Source organism: Cynocephalus volans, chromosome 12 (genome assembly GCF_027409185.1).
Source record: "Cynocephalus volans isolate mCynVol1 chromosome 12, mCynVol1.pri, whole genome shotgun sequence".
Classification (NCBI taxonomy): Eukaryota; Metazoa; Chordata; class Mammalia; order Dermoptera; family Cynocephalidae; genus Cynocephalus; species Cynocephalus volans.
The window spans coordinates 11,393,934-11,412,370 of NC_084471.1; the positions used below are offsets into that span (position 1 = coordinate 11,393,934).

Here is an 18,437-nt window from a genome sequence, read left to right on the forward strand (position 1 = left end):
GATTTTTGGCAACTTCTGCCCTGTGGGAACTGGAGAGAAGATCCTGGCCCAGAGCACGCTTAGAAACTTTTAGGTCATCTATGTGGCGCTTGAGCCGAGAATTTGCATCCCTGACTCTTCCTTTTCTCTCCTCACCTTTGTCCAGTGATGTGAAGAGCAACCAGCCTTGTCATTATATTCCTTGGATTTCCACAGATACTCAAAGGTATCACATGTAGAGTCACTGAATCCCTTGCCTTTTACAAGTAGTGAATCATGAGTATCAAATGGATTTATTCTGCATATCTCTTTAAACAGTTCACACATGGACTATCAGTGCTCTCTGTATTATTAGAAGTTGAGCTGTTAGCATTTTTAGGCCTAAATCCCTGAAACCAATTGACGAAATTCATCTTCAAGATTCTGTTTCTCTGGAACCACTCCTAGCACCAAAATCCATCATCTGCAGATAACTACTCTCCTTTTGAGAAACAGCTCTTGGCCTGCTACTGGGCCTTAGCAGAAACTGAATGCTTGACTGTGGACCGCCAAGTTACCATGTGACCTGAGCTGCCCATCATGAACTGGGCATAACCTGACCCTGCAAGCCATGATGTTGGGTGTGCACAGCAGCACTCGATCATCAAATGGAAACGGAATATATGTGATCGGCCTGAGCAGGTCCTGAAGGCACAAGTAAGTTACATGAAGAAGCGGCCCAAATGCCTGTGGTTCCTACTCCTGCTACACTGCCTTCTCTTCCCCAGCCTGCACCTATGGCCACATGGGGGGGTTCCCTATGATCAGCTGACAGAGGAAGAGAAGACTTGGGCCTGGTTTACAGATGGTTCTGCACCATATGCAGGTACCACCTGAAAGTGGACAGCTGTGGCACTGTAGTTCCTTTCTGGGACATCCCTGAAGGATAGTGGTGAGGGGAAATCTTCTCTGTGGACAGAACTTCGGTGATGCACTTGGTTGTGCACTTTGCTTGGAAGGAGAAATGCCCAGATGTGCGATTGTATACTGATTCATGGGCTGTAGCCAGTGGTTTGGCCAGATGGTCAGGAATGTAGAAGGAACATGATTGGAAAATTGATGAGAAGGAAATTTGGGGAAGAGGTATGTGGATGGACCTCTCTGAGTGGGGAAAGGATGAGGAGATACTTGTTTCCCAGGTAAATGCGCATCAAAAGGTGACCTCAGCAGAGGAGGACTTTAATAATCAGGTGGACAGGATGACCTGTTCTGTGGATACTAGTCAGCCTCTTTCTCCAGCCACCCCTGTCATCACCCAGTGGGCTCATGAGCAAAGTGTCCATGGTGACAGGGATGGAGGTTATACATGGGCTCAGCAACATGGACTTCCACTCACCAGGGCCAATCTGCCTACGGCAACTGCTGACTGCCCAGTCTGCCAGCATCAGAGGCCAACACTGAGCCCCCGATATGACACCATTCCCCAGGGTGATCAGCCAGCTACCTCGTGGCAGGTCGATTCCATTGGACGGCTTCCATCATGGAAGGGGCAGTGTCTTGTCCTTACCAAGACAGACAGTTACTCTAGATATGGATTTCCCTTCCTGGCACGAAATGCTTCTGCCGTGGACTCGCAGAATGCCTTATTCACCGTCATGGTATCCACACGGTGTTGCTTCTGACCAACGAACTCACTTCACAGCCAGAGAAGTGCGGCAGTGGGCTTGTGCTCATGGAGTTCACTGGTCTTACCATGTCCCCATCATCCTGAAGCAGCCGGAATGATAGAATGGTGGAATGGCCTGTTGAAATCACAGTCGCAGCACCAGCTAGGTGACGATGCCCTGCAGGGCTGGAGCAAGGTTCTCCAGAAGGCTGTATGTGCTCTAAACCAGCGCCCAAAACATGATACCATTTCTCCCATAGCCACGATTCATGGGTCCAGGATCAAGGGGTGGAAACAGAAGTGGCACCACCCACCTGTACCCCTAGGGACCCACTAGCAAATTTTTGCTTCCTGTCCCCATGACTTTGTGCTCTGCTGGTCTAGAGGTCTTGGTTCCAGAGGGAGGAATGCTTCCATCAGGAGACACAAGAATGATCCCATTGAACTGGTAATTAAAGCTGCCACCTGGCCATTTTGTGCTCCTCATGCCTCTGAGTCAATAGGCTCAGAAAGGAGTTACAGTGTTGGCTGGGGTGACTGACCCAGACTACCGAGGGGAAGTTGGAACTACTACTCCACAATGGAGGTGAGGGAGATTCTATCTGGAATACAGGAGACCCCTTAGGACGTCTCTTAGTACTACCACACCCTGTGACTAAGGTCAATGGAAAACTACAACAACCAAATCCAGCCAAGACTATAAATGGCCCAGACTCTTCAGGGATGAAGGTTTGGGTCACTCTGCCAGGTAAGGAAGCATGACCCGCTGAGGTGCTCGCTGAAGGCAAAGGGAATGCAGAATGGGTAGTAGAAGAAGGAGGTTACAAATACCAGCTTCGACCATGTGACCAGATATAGAAACAAGGATGGTAATTGTCCGCTCTATTGTGTTAAGAATATGTCTCTAATTGGATAAGCGGCATAAAGAATAATTATGATTTGTAACAATGAATATGCCAATGATTTGATTTGCTTATGCCATGTTGTACACAGGTGATGGTAGTCAATACTGTACCCCAAGATACGTATAATCAATTATGCTTCGATTAAAAAAAAGAAAAAGAATGTCTCTCTGTATATTTACTGTACACTAAGCAATGATCTTTGTTTTTGTTCCTCTTGACAGCTTTTGTTTGTTTGTTTGTTTGTATGGGGACCTTGGTATGATAAGGCTGTTAGCTCCAACCAACAGCGCTAACTGGCCAGCCCCTGTCCTCTTATTCTTTATCATGTACCATGAGACTTAGTGACTTTATATCAGCACTTAAATATTGTTAACTTTACATCATAGTATTTGCATTTTAGTCATGAGATATCAGGAGAAGAGGAAAGATCATCTAAGGAATTTACTTCCTCTTCTGGGAAAAGGATTAATGTGTTTTTGGTTGTGTGCAGGATACTTGCACAGTATTGGGGAGAACTATTACGTTACTGTCCCATTTGAAGATTAAGTATGATTTAGGGAGATAAATAGACACCTGTTAATTCTAGGTGTCAACTTGATTAGATTAAGGAAAGCCGAGAAGCCTGGTAAGGCTGTCTTTGCAGGTGTGTCCATGAGGGTATTCCCAGAAGAAATTAGCATGACACTTGAATGGACTGGGTGGGAAAGATCTGTCCTCAACATGGGTGGGAACCATGCAATCCGCTGGGGGTCCCAAGAGAACAACAACAACAAAAAAAAAAAAAAATGGGGAAAAAATGGTGAATCTCTCTCTCTATCTTCTGGAGCTGGGATACACTGTTCTCTCTTGTCCATGGACACCACATCTCGAGACTTTTCAGCGTCTGGGTTCCAGGACTTACACCAAGGACCGCATCGGCTTCCCTGGTTTTGAGGCCTTCGAACTTGGACTGATCCATGCTACTGGCATCCAGTTTACAGCTGGCCTATCATGGGACTTCTCTTCACAATCCTGTGAACTAATTCCCCTAGTAAGTCCCCTCTCATATATTTATAACATATCCTGTTGATTCTGTCTCTCTGTAGAATCCTGATGCTACAATTTCCTATAAGGATTTGTTATGGGAATCTGACTGCATGCAGCTGTGGGGGCTGGTTATGACAATGTCTATAAGGTTTTACTTTCATATGTGATATGCTGGAGCTTGGAATCTGCAGGGTGGGCAGCTGGGTAGCGATGATGAATTTAAGGTGTGAGAGAAGCTGGAACCCACAAGTGTGACCTGTGGAGCACACAGGGATGGACAGAGTTCCCTGTCTGTTCTTGCCTGTGACTTTAGTAGGGTCCTGCTGGGGCCCTTCCTCAAGTTGCTAAAGACACACACCAGGCCCAGGATGAGATCAGCTCAGGGATGATCTAGAGGAAGTTCCAGCAGCGGTAGGTCCAGTGCCTGCTTCCCACCCAGGAGGTGAAGCAACACGTCGACAACGAGCAAACACGCTCGAAAACGGCTGCTCTTTCACTTCCTCCCTCCCAACCAGCCAGGACAATAAAGGGAGTTCTGGGAAATGTCGTTTAGCCTGGCCACGTGGATCCATGACAGAGCTGCCACAGGCGGCAGAAGAGCTGAACACCCGCGCCCCAGCCCTGAGAATTTGATAAGCAGAATTGCATTGAATCTATAGAATTGGTATCTTAATACTGAGTTTTCCAATCCATGAACCTTTCCATATATTTAGGTCTTTTTTACTTTCTCTTAGGAATGTTTTGTGGTTTTCAGTGTATGGATCTAATACAACTTTTGCAAGATGATTTTTAACGCTCTGTCTTCAGGGACATATTTCTAGTAATAGACAACAGCAAATACTTCTATAGAGCTCACTCTGGGTCAGGCACTCTTCGTGGTCTATGTCGCTATAAATACAAACAAACTCATGGAAGCCTCACAACTACCAGTGAGGAAGATCACGTGTTATCTCCATTTCATATGACAGGACTGAAGCACGCAGGTGCTAAGTAACTTGACAAGCGTCATAATCCAGTAAGTGGTAGAAGCAGGATGGGATCCCCAGCAGCTGGCTTCAGCGTCCCTCCTCCCACCGCTACCCTGTCCTACCTGCTAACAGCTACAAGTGTTCCTGCAGGAGTCCAGCAGCACAGAGAATCAAGACTAATATTCTGCGAATGTAGGATTTTACTCTTACGTTCAGACTCTCTAAACTAGTTATTTGAACTAGTTCTATGGTACAGCAAGAGATCCCTCCCCCCAGCTGCTGCAGGGGAGAAAGGACATTTTCAACTCTGTCTCACAGTATTTTATATTTATGAAGATATGCACATTTTTAAGAATGACGCTGTGGCACTTCATTAGGTAGCAGGGAAGCCAATAGCATACTGGTAGAACTAAATGTTACAGGAAGAAAGGAAGGGAAGGTGGATAGGATTTTCCTTAAAAACAGTTTAAAACAAAGACATGGCTTTAACCTCCCCTAGTGCAGTGGATTGAATTATGCCCCTCCCCCAAACTCGCTGAAGCTTGAATTGTGTCCTCCAAGTTTTATGTATTAGAAACTTAGCCCCCCTGTGACCAGTAAGAGGGTGGGAAATCCTATTATGGTAATTGAAAGGTGGAGCCTTGAAGAGGTGATTGGATTGTAGGACCGGGCAGTAGTGAATAGATTAAAAATGGTGGTCAGGGGTGTGGCTCTGAGGACTTTAAAAGAAGAGGAGAGTCTGTCTTTCTCTCTCTCTGCTCTCTCTGCTTCCGCCATCCTGCAATGTGAGACCCCTGGGTCACTGTCACCACCACCAGATGGACTTTGGACTTCCCAGCCTCAGAAACTGTAAGCAATATATTTCATTTTCTTTATAAATCACCCAGTTTTAGGTATTCTGTTATAGCAGAATAACACAGAATGGACTAAAACAGAAAATTGGTACCAGAGAAGTGGAGTATTGCATATAACAGGTACTTGAAAATGTGGAAATGGCTTTGGAACTGGGTATTGGGCAAAGGTTGGAGGAGTTTGGAGGACTTAGAAGAAGACAAAAAGAGGAGGGAAAGTTTGGAACATTTTAGGGATTGGTTAAATGGTTGTGAGCAGAATGCTGATAGAAATGTGGACAGTAAAGGCTATGCGGATGATGAGGTCTCAGATAGAAATGATGAACTTATCAGGAATTGGACAAAAGCTCACCCTTGCTACACCGTAGCAAGGAACTTGGCTGCATTGTGTCCATGCCCTAGGACTTTGTGGAAGGTGGGACTTAAGAGTTGTGAGCCAGAATGCTTGGCAGAAGAAATTTCTAAGCAGCAAAGCTTTAAGGAAGCTGCATGGTTACTTTTAACAGCCTACTCTGAGTTATGGCAGCAAAGGCATAACATAAAGCCAGAATTTAAAAGGGAAGCAGAGCGTAAAGATTTGGAAAATTTGAAGCCTGGCCATGTGGTAGAGAAGTGGAGAGCTGGAGAAAAATGCAAAGGAGAAGCAGATAAACTGGTTGCTAAAGACATTATCTTGGCAGTGAGGCAGCCAGATGCTAAGAGCCAAAACAATGAGAGAAAAGCCCTAAAGACATTTGAGAAGTCTGGAAGGGTGCCCCACCCATCACAGACCCTGAGGCCTAGAAGGACTGAGTTGTCCTGGAGAACAGACCTGGGGTGCAGCTGCCCTCGGGATCCAGCCATGGCAAAATTGGTCCCAGGTATGGTTAGACCCGCAGCTTTGGAAGATATAAGCCCGAAGCCTTGGTGGCGTCCATGTGGTGTTAAGTTTTTAGGCTCACAGGATGCCAGAACTGTGGAGGCTTGGGAGCCTCCACCCTGATTTCAGAGGATGTATGGAAAAGTCTGGGGGCACAGGAAGAGATCTGTCACAGGGGTGGAGTCACTGCAGACAACCTTCACTAGAGCAATGGCAAGTGGTAACCAAAGACATGGCTTTAACCTCCCCTAGTAATCAGAGAAACACAAATTAGCACCAGTACAGTGGCATATTCCCCCGGCAGAGGGGAAAAGATTAGAGAGAGTGGTTGAGCAGGTGAGCGAGTGAGGTTCTGCAGAAAGGACACAGTCCTGTGAAGCTGGGTTCTAGTGGCCTCTGTCCCCTTGCTCTCCTCATGTCCTTTTCCACTCTGCCACAGTCACCACACCCAAAGCCAAATGCCCAACCATAAGAGAACTGACAAAGACGGTGAGTGTATCCACTGGTGGAATGCTCTACAGCCATGAGCACTGATGATCTGCAACTCTAAGAAACACAGAGGACAAACCTCACAAACACAGGGCTGAGTGACAGAAGGCAGACACAAAAGGCTCTGTACTGTATGCTTGTAATTATGGAAAGTGCAGGAAAGCTAACACTCACTGTGTTAGAAATCCGGAGAGTGGATATCGTGGAGAAGCTGAGGAGGGGGAGACGATGGAGAAAAGGGGGCTCCCAAGGTGATAAATTTCCTATTTGGGATCCAGGTGCTAGTCACACAGGGGTTCATTGTGGGAAAACATATGAACTGTGCATGTAAAGTCAGTGCTTATATCTTCGTGTCATTATACTTCAACTAAAAATGTCCTTAGAGTAACACACCTCATACAATAATGCATTATAAGATACCAGCTCCATGAAAACTCCACCAGTTTTCTTTGCATGCACATAAGTATTTAATCCATGGAGAAAGGTCGGGTGGGCACACTCAGATACACCAGAGGACACCTCTGGAGAGGGCTGGGGTGGCAGCGGGTCGGATGGGGGTGGGGAATGGGAGGAGATTTTCTTTTTCTTTCTCACTCTATTGTTTATAAATTGTTTGAGTGTTTTACTGGAAGCCTACAGTTTGGTTTATCTGTATAACATACTTTTTTACGTATACAAGAATGGATTCCCAGTGATTGTTATTATTGTGGTAACTAACATACGCCTGTTTTAGGGACTCTCCCCTTCTATGGGACCCAGCTGAACTACAAGGACATGGTCTCCAACTGGACATGCCAAGCCAAGGGCCGGTTGGGCTCAGAGACTGAGTGAGTGGCAGGTGTTTAAGAGGGTCCAGGCCATTGACTCTCTTTGCCATGGTGGGCTGGGTGGTTATCAGAGTGCAAATGGCCTGGGGCGGCCTCTCCGGTAGCTGCTGGACATGGGTGTGAGGCAGCAGAGGACATAGCTGACCACTCGAGAAGAGCAGAGGTGAGATGACAGGCTCTCCATTCCTGCGAGTGGCCGGGGAGGAAAGCAGGGACACGGAGGGCATTGGCTCATCCATGTCGATCCAGGGATGTGACTTGGCATCCAGGGCAGCATCTGGAAGAAAGGCTCCCTCTCGCCAGGTCATCTTGAGGTGAGTGCCAGTGGGTAGAAGGAGAAGCCAAGGCCTTGAGCGGTGCTGGGTCTGAGAGACATGCAGAGAAAGGGAGTCTGTATCGGGGGAACCTGGAAGGGAAGGAGAGAGGCAGTCAGGACAGGAGAGCAGGACCAGGAGCATGGGGAGATGAAAAGCAGCAGCAGGGCTTCCAGAGAAGATGGGGGGTGGGGGCTGGGGGCAAAGCAGAGAGCAAAGCCGAGGTGAGCGCAAAGGAGCGGGGAGAGAAAGGAAAACCTACAGAAAGGAAGGGCTCCCCAGAAGGGGTGGGAAGGTGGTGGGCATCCTACCCCAGGACGCCTTCACGCTCCCAGGACAGGCAGTCAGCATCTGTCCCCAGACCAGGCCAGGGCTCAAAGGCTGTTGCCCTGTGTCCCACAAAGTCTTCCTAGCATTGCTCAAACTCTGCAGTGAAAGAGGAGACAGCCTCAGAAGTAGGGGTGCAGAAGCCACCCCCCGAGTTGCAGGGCAAGGAGTCTTCCCCACTCCACAGTGCCCCCTCACCCCAGGGTCTTTTGACATGAACTTGAATATTTTCCCTATGTCCCCTAGAGTCCAAACCCAGGAGCCCCTTCTCCACCCCACAGCTCCCAACCACCCTTCCAGAGGGAATCCTCTCCCTGGGGTTTGCCAGTCAGTCCCTGCCAGTCCCCCAGTGGGCGGCTGATGACCTGATGAGGGCCCCAGCCCTGTGAAGGGTCCTCAGCACCAGGTGATTTGCTGGGTCTTGGCAGTAGGAAAGTCTGGCTATAGAAGTTCTCAGGCAGACGTTGCTGTGCTTAGTCAGGAATCTGGCCACAGTCTGGAACACGGAGGACAAGGGCTCCAGGAAATGTACCAGGTGACCCAGTGCATTGCCAGCGTCCCCAGGATGCTTGAGCGCAGTATGAAGGGCATTTCCGTGCCCGTGTTCCCGAAGGCAGGACAGAAGGGAAGGGCAGGGGCAGTAGGTTGGGGGACCCTGCAGGCCAGACGGGAGGTCCCCAAGCCCAGCCTTTCTAGAAGCCTGTTCTCTCCCCAGAAGGAAAGAAGGAAGGCTGGTGCAGGCATTGCACGATTCCCTCATTCATTGAACAATAACCCATGAGCACCAGGGCCAGGGCTCGGTCAGGAGCCTGGGACACAAGGATGGATCTCGCACCGTCCTGCCTCCAGGAGATCACAGTATTGGGGAGACCGACGAGGACCCACAGGGACCCCCACCTTCTCCCTCCCACAGACACATCCTATATCTGCCTGTGAACTCAGTGGTCTGGGGAGGGGAGGGGGGGGGTCCTACTTTTACAAAGACGGAGCCAGGAGAGACTGATCCTGGTGGGCTGAACAAGAAACAGAGTTGAGGCTGAAGAGGGGATGAGCTGAGGGTCTGAGAGCAGCGACGTCACTTCACAGCAGGGAGGGGAGGAGGGAGAGCAGGGGGTGAGTGCTCCCCTGTCCTGAGTGACATGGAAAGTCCTATGAATTAGGTGGAAAGAAAAGTCCCTGCGTTCCCTTTTCTGATGGACACTCAGGAGTGTCTTGGCCCCGATGCTGGGTGTGGCCCGAGGTAACCCTGCAGAGGAGGAAAAGCCCAGGGCGTCCACTTCAAGCAGGGGTGTGTGGGTCAGGCAGAGCCAGGACAAGGCTAGGTGGTGACACCAGGGGAGGTAACCCAGCCTACCTCAGGGACAGGAGCAGGGGGCCTCATCAGAGGGTCTGAGCACACTGCACTCATCCTGGAGAGACCCTGACAAGGCCCAGGCAGCCACAAGGACTGTGTCGACTCCCCCATGAGCCCCCAGAGGCTCCAGCAAGTGAGTGGAAGCCCCTCCTGTGACAGGTGCCTCAGGATGTGGGGAGCTGGGGAGGAGCGTGGGGAGCAGGGGAGGAGCATGGGGAGCAGGGGAAGAGCGTGGGTGGGGAGGAGGGGAGGAGCGTGGGGAGCAGGGGAGGAGCGTGGGGAGCAGGGGAGGAGCGTGGGGAGCAGGGGAGGGAGCGTGGGGAGCAGGGGAGGAGCGTGGGTGGGAGCAGGGGAGGAGCGTGGGTGGGAGCAGGGGAGGGAGCGTGGGTGGGAGCAGGGGAGGGAGCGTGGGGAGGAGGGGAGGAGCGTGGGGAGGAGGGGAGGGAGCGTGGGGAGGAGGGGAGGGAGCGTGGGGAGGAGGGGAGGAGCGTGGGGAGGAGGGGAGGGAGCGTGGGGAGGAGGGGAGGAGCGTGGGGAGGAGGGGAGGGAGCGTGGGGAGGAGGGGAGGGAGCGTGGGGAGCAGGGGAGGAGCGTGGGGAGCAGGGGAGGGCTTTTAGGGTGGTCTTATGAGGAATTTCTGTCTTGAGTTTCTCCCACCTTTGTTCACAAGGGCTTGGATGAAGACACATTCACTTACAACTTTATAAATGACCCTTTAGTCCCTGGTCTGCACTAGACCTACCTGTGCTATGAGGTGGACCTCCTGGATGGTGACACATGGGTCCCACTGAATGAGCTCAAGGGCTTCGTGCGTAACCAGGTGAACTTCCCGGCCTAACCGCATCCAGGCAGGGCCATCCGCAGTCCAGGCACAGTCTCAGGTAGAGGCCCTCAGTGGCACGTGTGGTGTCGCATAGTCCCCGTCACCTCTAGTCCATGCAGCTACTGATGCTCTGTCCCAGAATCAGATAGGACATATGGGCTCAGATGACTGTCCATGCTTGGTGGCTTTAATCCCACATCAGAAATTGGTCATATGCTCATGAGCTTGGCCCCACTAGCCCAGTATCGCCCCATATCCAGGACTTAGCCACTCACCTCCTGCTGTGCCCCCAAGGAGGAGTCAGGGGTCGAACGAAAAGGCGTCTACACAAGGACCGGGGGTGTCAGGTGTGCCCAAGGCCAAGGAGGTTCCTGGAGACCCAGCACAGGACTCCCCTCCTGGAGATGACTCTCACAGAGAACATTTTTAGAACAGGTCAACTCAAGCACTTACAACCTACGTGACATCACAGGGCAGGTGCCCCAGCGTCTGCTCATGGGCGGATTCCTGGCAAAGCAAGATGGAGGCAAGAGAGGCCATTCTGAGATCCTGTCCTGGCTGGCACAGAGCCCACAGGAAGGCCAGAGAACGGGAGCCCTGTCAGGATTCAGGGACTGGCCAGGCCAAGGAACCCCTGTGCCCGAGGGACCTTCTTCCCTGGCCCTGCTCAGGACGGGCTCTGGCAGGAGAGGTTGAGTTCTGCTGGGCTCTGGTCCAGGGTGTGGGGCTGCTCTGGTCACTACAAGGAAATGGGCCTGGCAGGACACACCTACTACCTTGGAGGGACTTGCAGGGTTGCTGGTCCCCACAACTGTCTCAGGGGCTACACCTTCCCCAGGGATGACCCACGGCCCCTTCTTGGCTCTTTCTGGGTCAGCCATATACCCCTCATCCTCTCTGCACTGGTGTCCTTGTCCTTACTAGTTTTCAGTCCCTAGTGGAAAATGCTTCAGTCTGAAGTTTGGACAAATCTCTGTAATTGTATGAGCCTCCCCAATGACAATCATGTCCTGACCCAGAGACTACTTCTGTAGGGATGAGGCTTGATGGGGCCCCTTGTCACCATTCTTTTCTGCACAGGGACCCCTTTTGGCAGGAGTCTGTATCACCTGGAGCTCTGCATGAGCTGAAGCACAGGGTAGAAGCTTCTAGAAGTACTGGTACACAAGCGAGGATGGGTGGTAGGGGAATAGCTGGGTAGGGGGTAAATCTCCCAATCAAGGAGCACACCCAGGTCACTGGCATCAGTCCCCCGACCTTGGGCTCAGCTGACCTCCTCGTCCCTCCTCCAGCTCGTCAGCTCCTCCCTGCAGAGCTGGATTGGGTGAGGGTCCCGAAGGCACTGACACACAGAGAAAAATTAGAGGGGGCTCCAGAAACTCAGTAATCAAAGAAATCTTGATTGAAAGCAGTATTTTAAAAATCAAATTTAATGCACAAATTCCTTGGAGAACGAAACATGAGCATTTTAAATGAAGACACATGAAACAGTGCTGCGTGGAGTACATGGGAGCCGAGGTTGAGTAAAAAGTCATTGCTCCTGATCTACCTGCATTTAAATGGTTGATATTTTGTTTATCTTGGAGTTGCTGCATTAATTTTGAAATGTTAATTATCGTGCTGAAAGCCATTCATCTTTTTATTTTATTTTATTTTATTTTATTTATTTTTTTTTAATTTTATTTTGTCGATATACATTGTAGCTGATTATTGCTCCCCATCACCAAAACCTCCCTCCCTTCTCCCTCCCCCCCTCCCCCCCAACAATGTCCTTTCTGTTTGCTTGTCGTATCAACTTCAAATAATTGTGGTTGTTATATCTTCTCCCCCCCCCCCGTTTGTGTGTGTGTGTGTGTGTGTGTGTGTGTATGTGTGAATTTATATATTAATTTTTAGCTCCCTCCAATAAGTGAGAACATGTGGTATTTCTCTTTCTGTGCCTGACTTGTTTCACTTAATATAATTCTCTCAAGGTCCATCCATGTTGTTGCAAATGGCAGTATTTCATTCGTTTTTATAGCTGAGTAGTATTCCATTGTGTAGATGTACCACATTTTCCGTATCCACTCATCTGATGATGGGCATTTGGGCTGGTTCCAACTCTTGGCTATTGTAAAGAGTGCTGCGATGAACATTGGGGAACAGGTATACCTTCGACTTGATGATTTCCATTCCTCTGGGTATATTCCCAACAGTGGGATGGCTGGGTCGTATGGTAGATCTATTTGCAATTGTTTAAGGAACCTCCATACCATTTTCCATAGAGGCTGCACCATTTTGCAGTCCCACCAACAATGTATGAGAGCCATTCATCTTAATCACCACATGCGGTGCCCTCCAATTTTGTGCTGGAGGCCAGTGCCTCGCCAGCCTGCGCCTGCTCCTGCCCTCCCTCCCTGTCCCCAACAAATGACCTCACGCTTCTCTTTCTCTTTCTCACAGGGTGGTTATGAGCCCAGGCTATGCCGCCACGCAGAGCTGTGCTTCCTGGACCTGCTGAATTCCTGGCAGCTGGACCCTGCCCTGCGCTACAGAGTCACCTGGTTCTTCACCTAGAGCCCCTGCTGCAAACTGTGCCCAGGAAGTGGCTGCATTTCTGGGATGGAACAGCCACGTGCACCTGCGCATCTTCGCTGCCCGCATCTATGATCGGCCCCCAGGATATGAGCAGGGGCTGCGCACACTGCAGGGGGCTGGGGCGCAGATCGGCATCATGAACTTCGAGGGTCAGAGTGGAAACCTTGGGGTGGACGGGGGTGCTGGGTAGAGACAGGACCCTGGGAAGTTGCTGGAAAGGGGTGCAGAGGATTAGCAGCCCTGGTGGAGAAGCCTTTGTTTGCTGCCTGCAGAGGCCGTGGCTAGATCTGGGACCACACTTGGGGCTCTATTGGAAGAGACAGTCCAGGCCAGGACATGGGGTCCCTGGGAGGGAGGAAGGGTGGTTGGAAGTGGAAGAAGGACTTGGGGGCTTCCAGAAAGAAGGAGAACTGGGCTGGCTCAGCTTCCAATGGGAAGAAAGAGTTTGCTGAGGAAGCCAAGTCCCTAGGGAGGAAAATAAAAAGCAGTGGACTGAAATTATGATGTGCAAGTCTGTCCCCAAGAGTCATAGACCCTGTTTTCTCTCCCTCCCCACAGCTGGAGGCTGACTCTCTCCCCTGTCCGGTTTCAGGGTTTAGGCACTGCTGGGACACCTTTGTGCACCACCGGGGAAGGCCCTTTCAGCCCTGGTCTGGGCTGCATGAACACAGGCGAGCACTGTGGAGGAGGCTGCGGGACATTCTGCAGGTGAGGGCGTCCTGCTCTGGCTGGTCCCTGTCTGCCCTGCCCCCTCCTCTTCTCTCCAGGGGCCTTTCCTTCCCCTGTGCTCAGAACCTCCTCTGGGTCACCTGGTCCCTCCAGGGGTGTCCAGCTCCATCCCTCCCTTTCCCTCTCACTAAGTCCCTGAGCTTTCACCTCCTATGTCCCTCCTTCCTCCCCCTATCATCGTGTCTGTCCCCAGACATTTTCTCTGTTCTTGCTTCCAGCTGCCTCACTTCCTGCTCCATTCACTTTTGCCATTTCTTCCTAGAATCAGGAAAACTGAAGGAGGGACTGCAGTACCTCTCAGGAAGGCTGGAGACCTCTGCTGAGCAGCGCAGTGAAACCTCCTCTTTCAAGAGATGTAAACAGGCCTCTCGCCAGCATCTGCAGGTGCTCACAGAGACCAGCAAAGGCAATGAGGTTACGAGAAGTAGCTTATATTTAAAAATCAGAGTGGACTTACTTTTAATTAAAATTTTATCTTTTGTTTAAAGAATAGAGGAATAAGATCATGTTTGGTACTTTCAAAATAGTTTTCAATTCTTGAATGAAATAATTATTGTAATTGATTTTACATACAGACCAATATAATAAAATTTTGAGAATCTTTCAGAATATTTTTTGTTCTATAGCTCTATCATGAATTTTAAACAGTTCAATAAAGACTTGCAAACCTCCAAACGCATTTCTCTTCTGTAGTGCACCTTAATGTGGGGCAAGGGTCACACTAATCACTCTCGTTTGAGTAAAAGTCAGATAAACCTGCAGGAGAGGACCCAGAACTCACACACCTGCACTGAGTGACAATGTCTCACACTGCCAGCCGGCCCTGATTGGAAGTGACAGGCCACGTACTGAGAGCAGAGAAAGAAGCCAGTGTTACCACTGGAAAGAAGTACAGACGTGCTGTAGTGGATTGAATTATGTCCCTCCAAACTCCCCAGCTTGAACTGTATTCCCAAGTTTTATGTATTAGAACCCTGGCCCCCACCGTGAGTGTTAAGAAGGTAGGAAATCCTATTATGGTAAGTGAAAGGTGGGGCCTTAAAGAGGTGATTGGATTGTAGGACCGTGCAGTAGTGAATGGATTAAAAATGGTGGTCAGGGGTGTGGTTCTGAGGGCTTTAAAAGAAGAGAGAGGAGACTCTGTCTCTCCTTCTCTGCTCTCTCTGCTTCCACCGTCTTGCAATGTGAGACCCCTGGGTCACTGTCACCACCACCAGATGGACTTTGGACTTCCCAGCCTCAGAAACTGTAAGCAATAAATTTTGTTTTCTTCATATATCACCCAGTTGCAGCTATTTTGTTATAAGCAACATAAATGGCTTAATACAGGTGCCCTTGGGGAGCAGCCAGGGTCCTGCAGTCCCCACACCTTCTGCATTCCACTCCCCTGGAAAGGGAGCCAGGGAGGGACAGGGCTTTCCCACAGGGAGGGTGAGTTCTGCCCCTGGACAGTGGCCTGCACAGCATGAGCCCTTGTGGCACCAGATGTCTTTCTGGCCTTCATGTCCACAAGTTGCAGCACCCTGAGCCCAGCCACTTGCAACTGTCACCCTGTGCCCAGCCAGGACTTTCCCAGAGGAAAGGCTGCCCCAGGCCTGTCCGCAGCAGACTTGTGCTCACATCTCAGAGGCTGAAACTAAGTCACAATTTGACAACAACTGTTAGGGGCTGAGGGAGGAATTATTCTGTCTGCAATGCTGGAGGGGTTGGAGGAGGTGATGGCAGAGGAGGGAAGCTCTGGAAGCGGGAAGGGATCTATGAAATGACTGACAAAGAATTCAGAATAATACTCATAAAGAAGTTCAGTGAACTACAAGAATTACATAGATAGAAAATTTAATGAAATTTGGAAAACAAAGTGAGAAGTTTGACAAAGAAATAGAAATAATAACAAAGAACCCAATAGAAACCGTAGAGATGAAGAATACAATGACTGAACTGAAAAATCCAATAGAAAGATTTCACAGTAGATTTAATCAAGCAGAAGAAAGAAGCAGTGAACTGGAAGATAGAACATTTAAAATTATCCGGTCAGAAGCCAGAGTCATTAAAACAGCACGGTACTGGCAAAAAACAATAGGTACATTGACCGGACTAGAGAGCCCAAACAAAAACTCACACATGTATGATCAATTGATTTCTGACAAAGGAGCCAAGAATATGTGATAAGAAAAGGACAGTCTCTTAAATAAATGCTGTTGAGAAACTGGATATCCAGGGCAGAAGAATAAAACTGCACCCTTGTTTCACACCATATACAAGTCAACTCAAAAATGGATTAAAGACAAATGTAAAACTGGAAACTATAAAGTGCTAGAAGTAAACATAGGGGGGAAACTACATCGCATTGATGTATTGGATTTAACTCCAAAAGCACAGGAGACAAAACAAAAAATAGACCAATGGGATTACATCAAACTAAAGGAAACAGTAGTGTGCTGAGACAACCTACAAATTAGGAAAAAAATCAGCAAGCCACGCTTCCAGTAAGGGGTTCATATCCAAACTATATAAGGAGGTCAAACAACTCAATAGCAAGAAAACAAAAACATTCAATTAAAAATGGGAGAGGGACGTGGGCAGTGGGTGGGCAGCCCCTCGCGTCTTCACGCTTCCCTTTCTCCTGCTTCACAGATGCTGCATTTTTTAAAAATTGAAGGTCTGTAGCAACCCTGCACCGAGCAAGTCTATCGACGCCATTCACAGCATGTGCTCACTCCGTGTCTCTGTATCACATTTTGGCAATTTTTGCAAAATTTCAAACTTTCCCCATCACTATTATGTCTGTTGTGGTGATCTGTGATCCGTGATCTTTGATGTTACTATTGCAATCATTTGGGATTGCAACAGTAACATGAATTGCATCCATATGACGGCGAACTGCATCGATAAACGTGTCGTGTGTTCTGACTGCTCCCCTGATCAGCCGTCCCCCATCGCTGTCCCTCTCCTCAGGCCTCCCTATTCCCCGAGACAACAATATTAAAATAAGGCCAATTAGTAGCCCTACCACGGCCTCTGTGTGTTCAAGAGAAAGGAAGAGTCGCGCGTCTCTCACTTGCAATCACAGCCAGAGATGCAGAAGCCCAGGGAGGAAGGCGTCTCGAAAGCCAAGGTGGGCTGGAAGCTCGGGCCTGCACCCAGCAGGTCGCCAAGTTGTGAATGCAAGGAGAAGCTCCTGAGGGAAATGAAAGCGCTGCTGCAGTGGACACACGAGTGATGAGAAAGCCAGACAGCCCATGGCCGAGATGGAGAAAGCCGTAGCGGTCTGGAGAGAAGAGCAAACCAGCCACAACATTCCCTTAAGCCAAAGCCCAACTCAGAGCAAGGCCCGAACTCTTCGATTGTGTGAAGGCTGAGCGGGCTGAGGAAGCTGCGGAAGAAAAGTCTGAAGCTAGCGGAGGAGGGTCCACGAGGTTTAAGAAAAGCAGCCGGCTCCGTCCCAGCAGAGCGCGAGGTGCAGCAGCAGGTGCTGATGCGGGGCTGCAGCCAGTGACCCAGCGGATCCAGCTGAGACAGCGGCTCACGTGTGACGGGGCTGCACTCAGCCACAGAGCTTCAATGTGAATGACACCGTTTTATATTGAAAAAAGATGCCATCTAGGACTTTTACAGCTAGACAGGAGCAGTCAATGCCTGGCTCCAAAGCTTCAGAGGACAGGCTGACTCTTGCTAGGTGCTAACGCAGCTGGTGACTTTAAGTTGCAGCCAATGCTCACTTAGCATTCCCCAAATCCTAGGCCCTTAAAATTGATGCTAAGTCTACTCTGCCTGTGCTCTGTCAGCACACTTACAAATGCAAAACAAAGCCTGCACGACAGCATATCTGTTTACGGCATGGTTTACCGAACATTTTAAGCCCACTGTTGAGACCTAGTGCTCAGAAAAAAAAATTCCTTTCAAAATGTCACTGCTCATTGACAATGCACCCAGTCACCCAAGAGCTCTGACAGAGATGTACGAGGAGATGAATGTTGTTTTCATTCCTGCTAACACAACATCCATTCTGCAGCCCACAGATCAAGCAGTAACTTTGATTTTTAACAAGTATTATTATTTATGAAACACATAAGGCTACAGCTGCAGTAGGTAGTGATTCCTCTCATGGATCTGGGCAAAGTAGATTGAAAACCTTCTGGAAAGGATCCAGCATTCTAGATGCCACTAAGAACAGTTGTGATTCATGAGAGGAGGTCAAAACATCAACATTGACAGGATTTTGGAAGATGCTGATTCCAACCCTCATGGATGACTTTGAGGGATTCAAGACTTCAGTAAAAGGAGGAACTACAAATGTGGTGAAAACAGCAAGAGCATTAGAAGTGGATCCTGAAGATGGGACTGAGTTGCTGCAATCTCATGACAAAACTTTAACAGATGAGAAATTGCTTCTTACGGATGAGCAAAGAAAATGGCTTCTTGAGATGGAATCTGCTCCTGGTGAAGATGCTGTGAACACTGTTGAAAAGACAATGAAGGACTTACGAATTACATAAACCTAGTTAATAAAGCAATGACAGGGTTTGACAGAACTGACTCCAATTTTGAAAGAAGTTCTACTGTGGGTAAAACGCTATGAAACAGCATCGCATGCTACAGAGAAATGTTTCATGAAAGGAAAAGACGATATATGCAGAAAACTCCATTGTCATTTTATTATAAAAAATTGCCACAGCCACCCCAACCTTCAAACACCACCACCCTGATCAGTCAGCAGCCATCACCGCTGAGGCCAGACCTTCCACCAACAAAAAGATTACGACT

General features: G+C 49.2%; 2 protein-coding genes across 2 annotated transcripts in view; one reads left to right on the forward strand and one right to left on the reverse strand.

Moving 5' to 3' along the window:
* Positions 1–9,598, reverse strand: part of LOC134391612 (DNA dC->dU-editing enzyme APOBEC-3B-like) — a 31,601-nt gene extending 22,003 nt beyond the window's left edge. Inside the window, exons 1-3 of the mRNA XM_063115622.1 lie at positions 9,545–9,598; positions 8,175–8,289; positions 7,695–7,955 (exon numbers count right to left, since the gene is read on the reverse strand). Of these exons, the coding sequence (XP_062971692.1) occupies positions 7,695–7,955; positions 8,175–8,289; positions 9,545–9,598 (430 nt within the window). The remainder of the gene's footprint in view (positions 1–7,694; positions 7,956–8,174; positions 8,290–9,544) is intronic.
* A 55-nt stretch (positions 9,599–9,653) lies between these two features.
* On the forward strand, positions 9,654–17,169 carry LOC134391613 (DNA dC->dU-editing enzyme APOBEC-3A-like). The gene is given in 7 exon segments (XM_063115623.1): positions 9,654–9,677; positions 10,281–10,364; positions 12,822–12,934; positions 12,936–13,093; positions 13,537–13,652; positions 16,705–16,820; positions 17,028–17,169. Coding segments are annotated over 7 exon segments (753 nt in total).
* Positions 17,170–18,437: the final 1,268 nt, after the last annotated feature.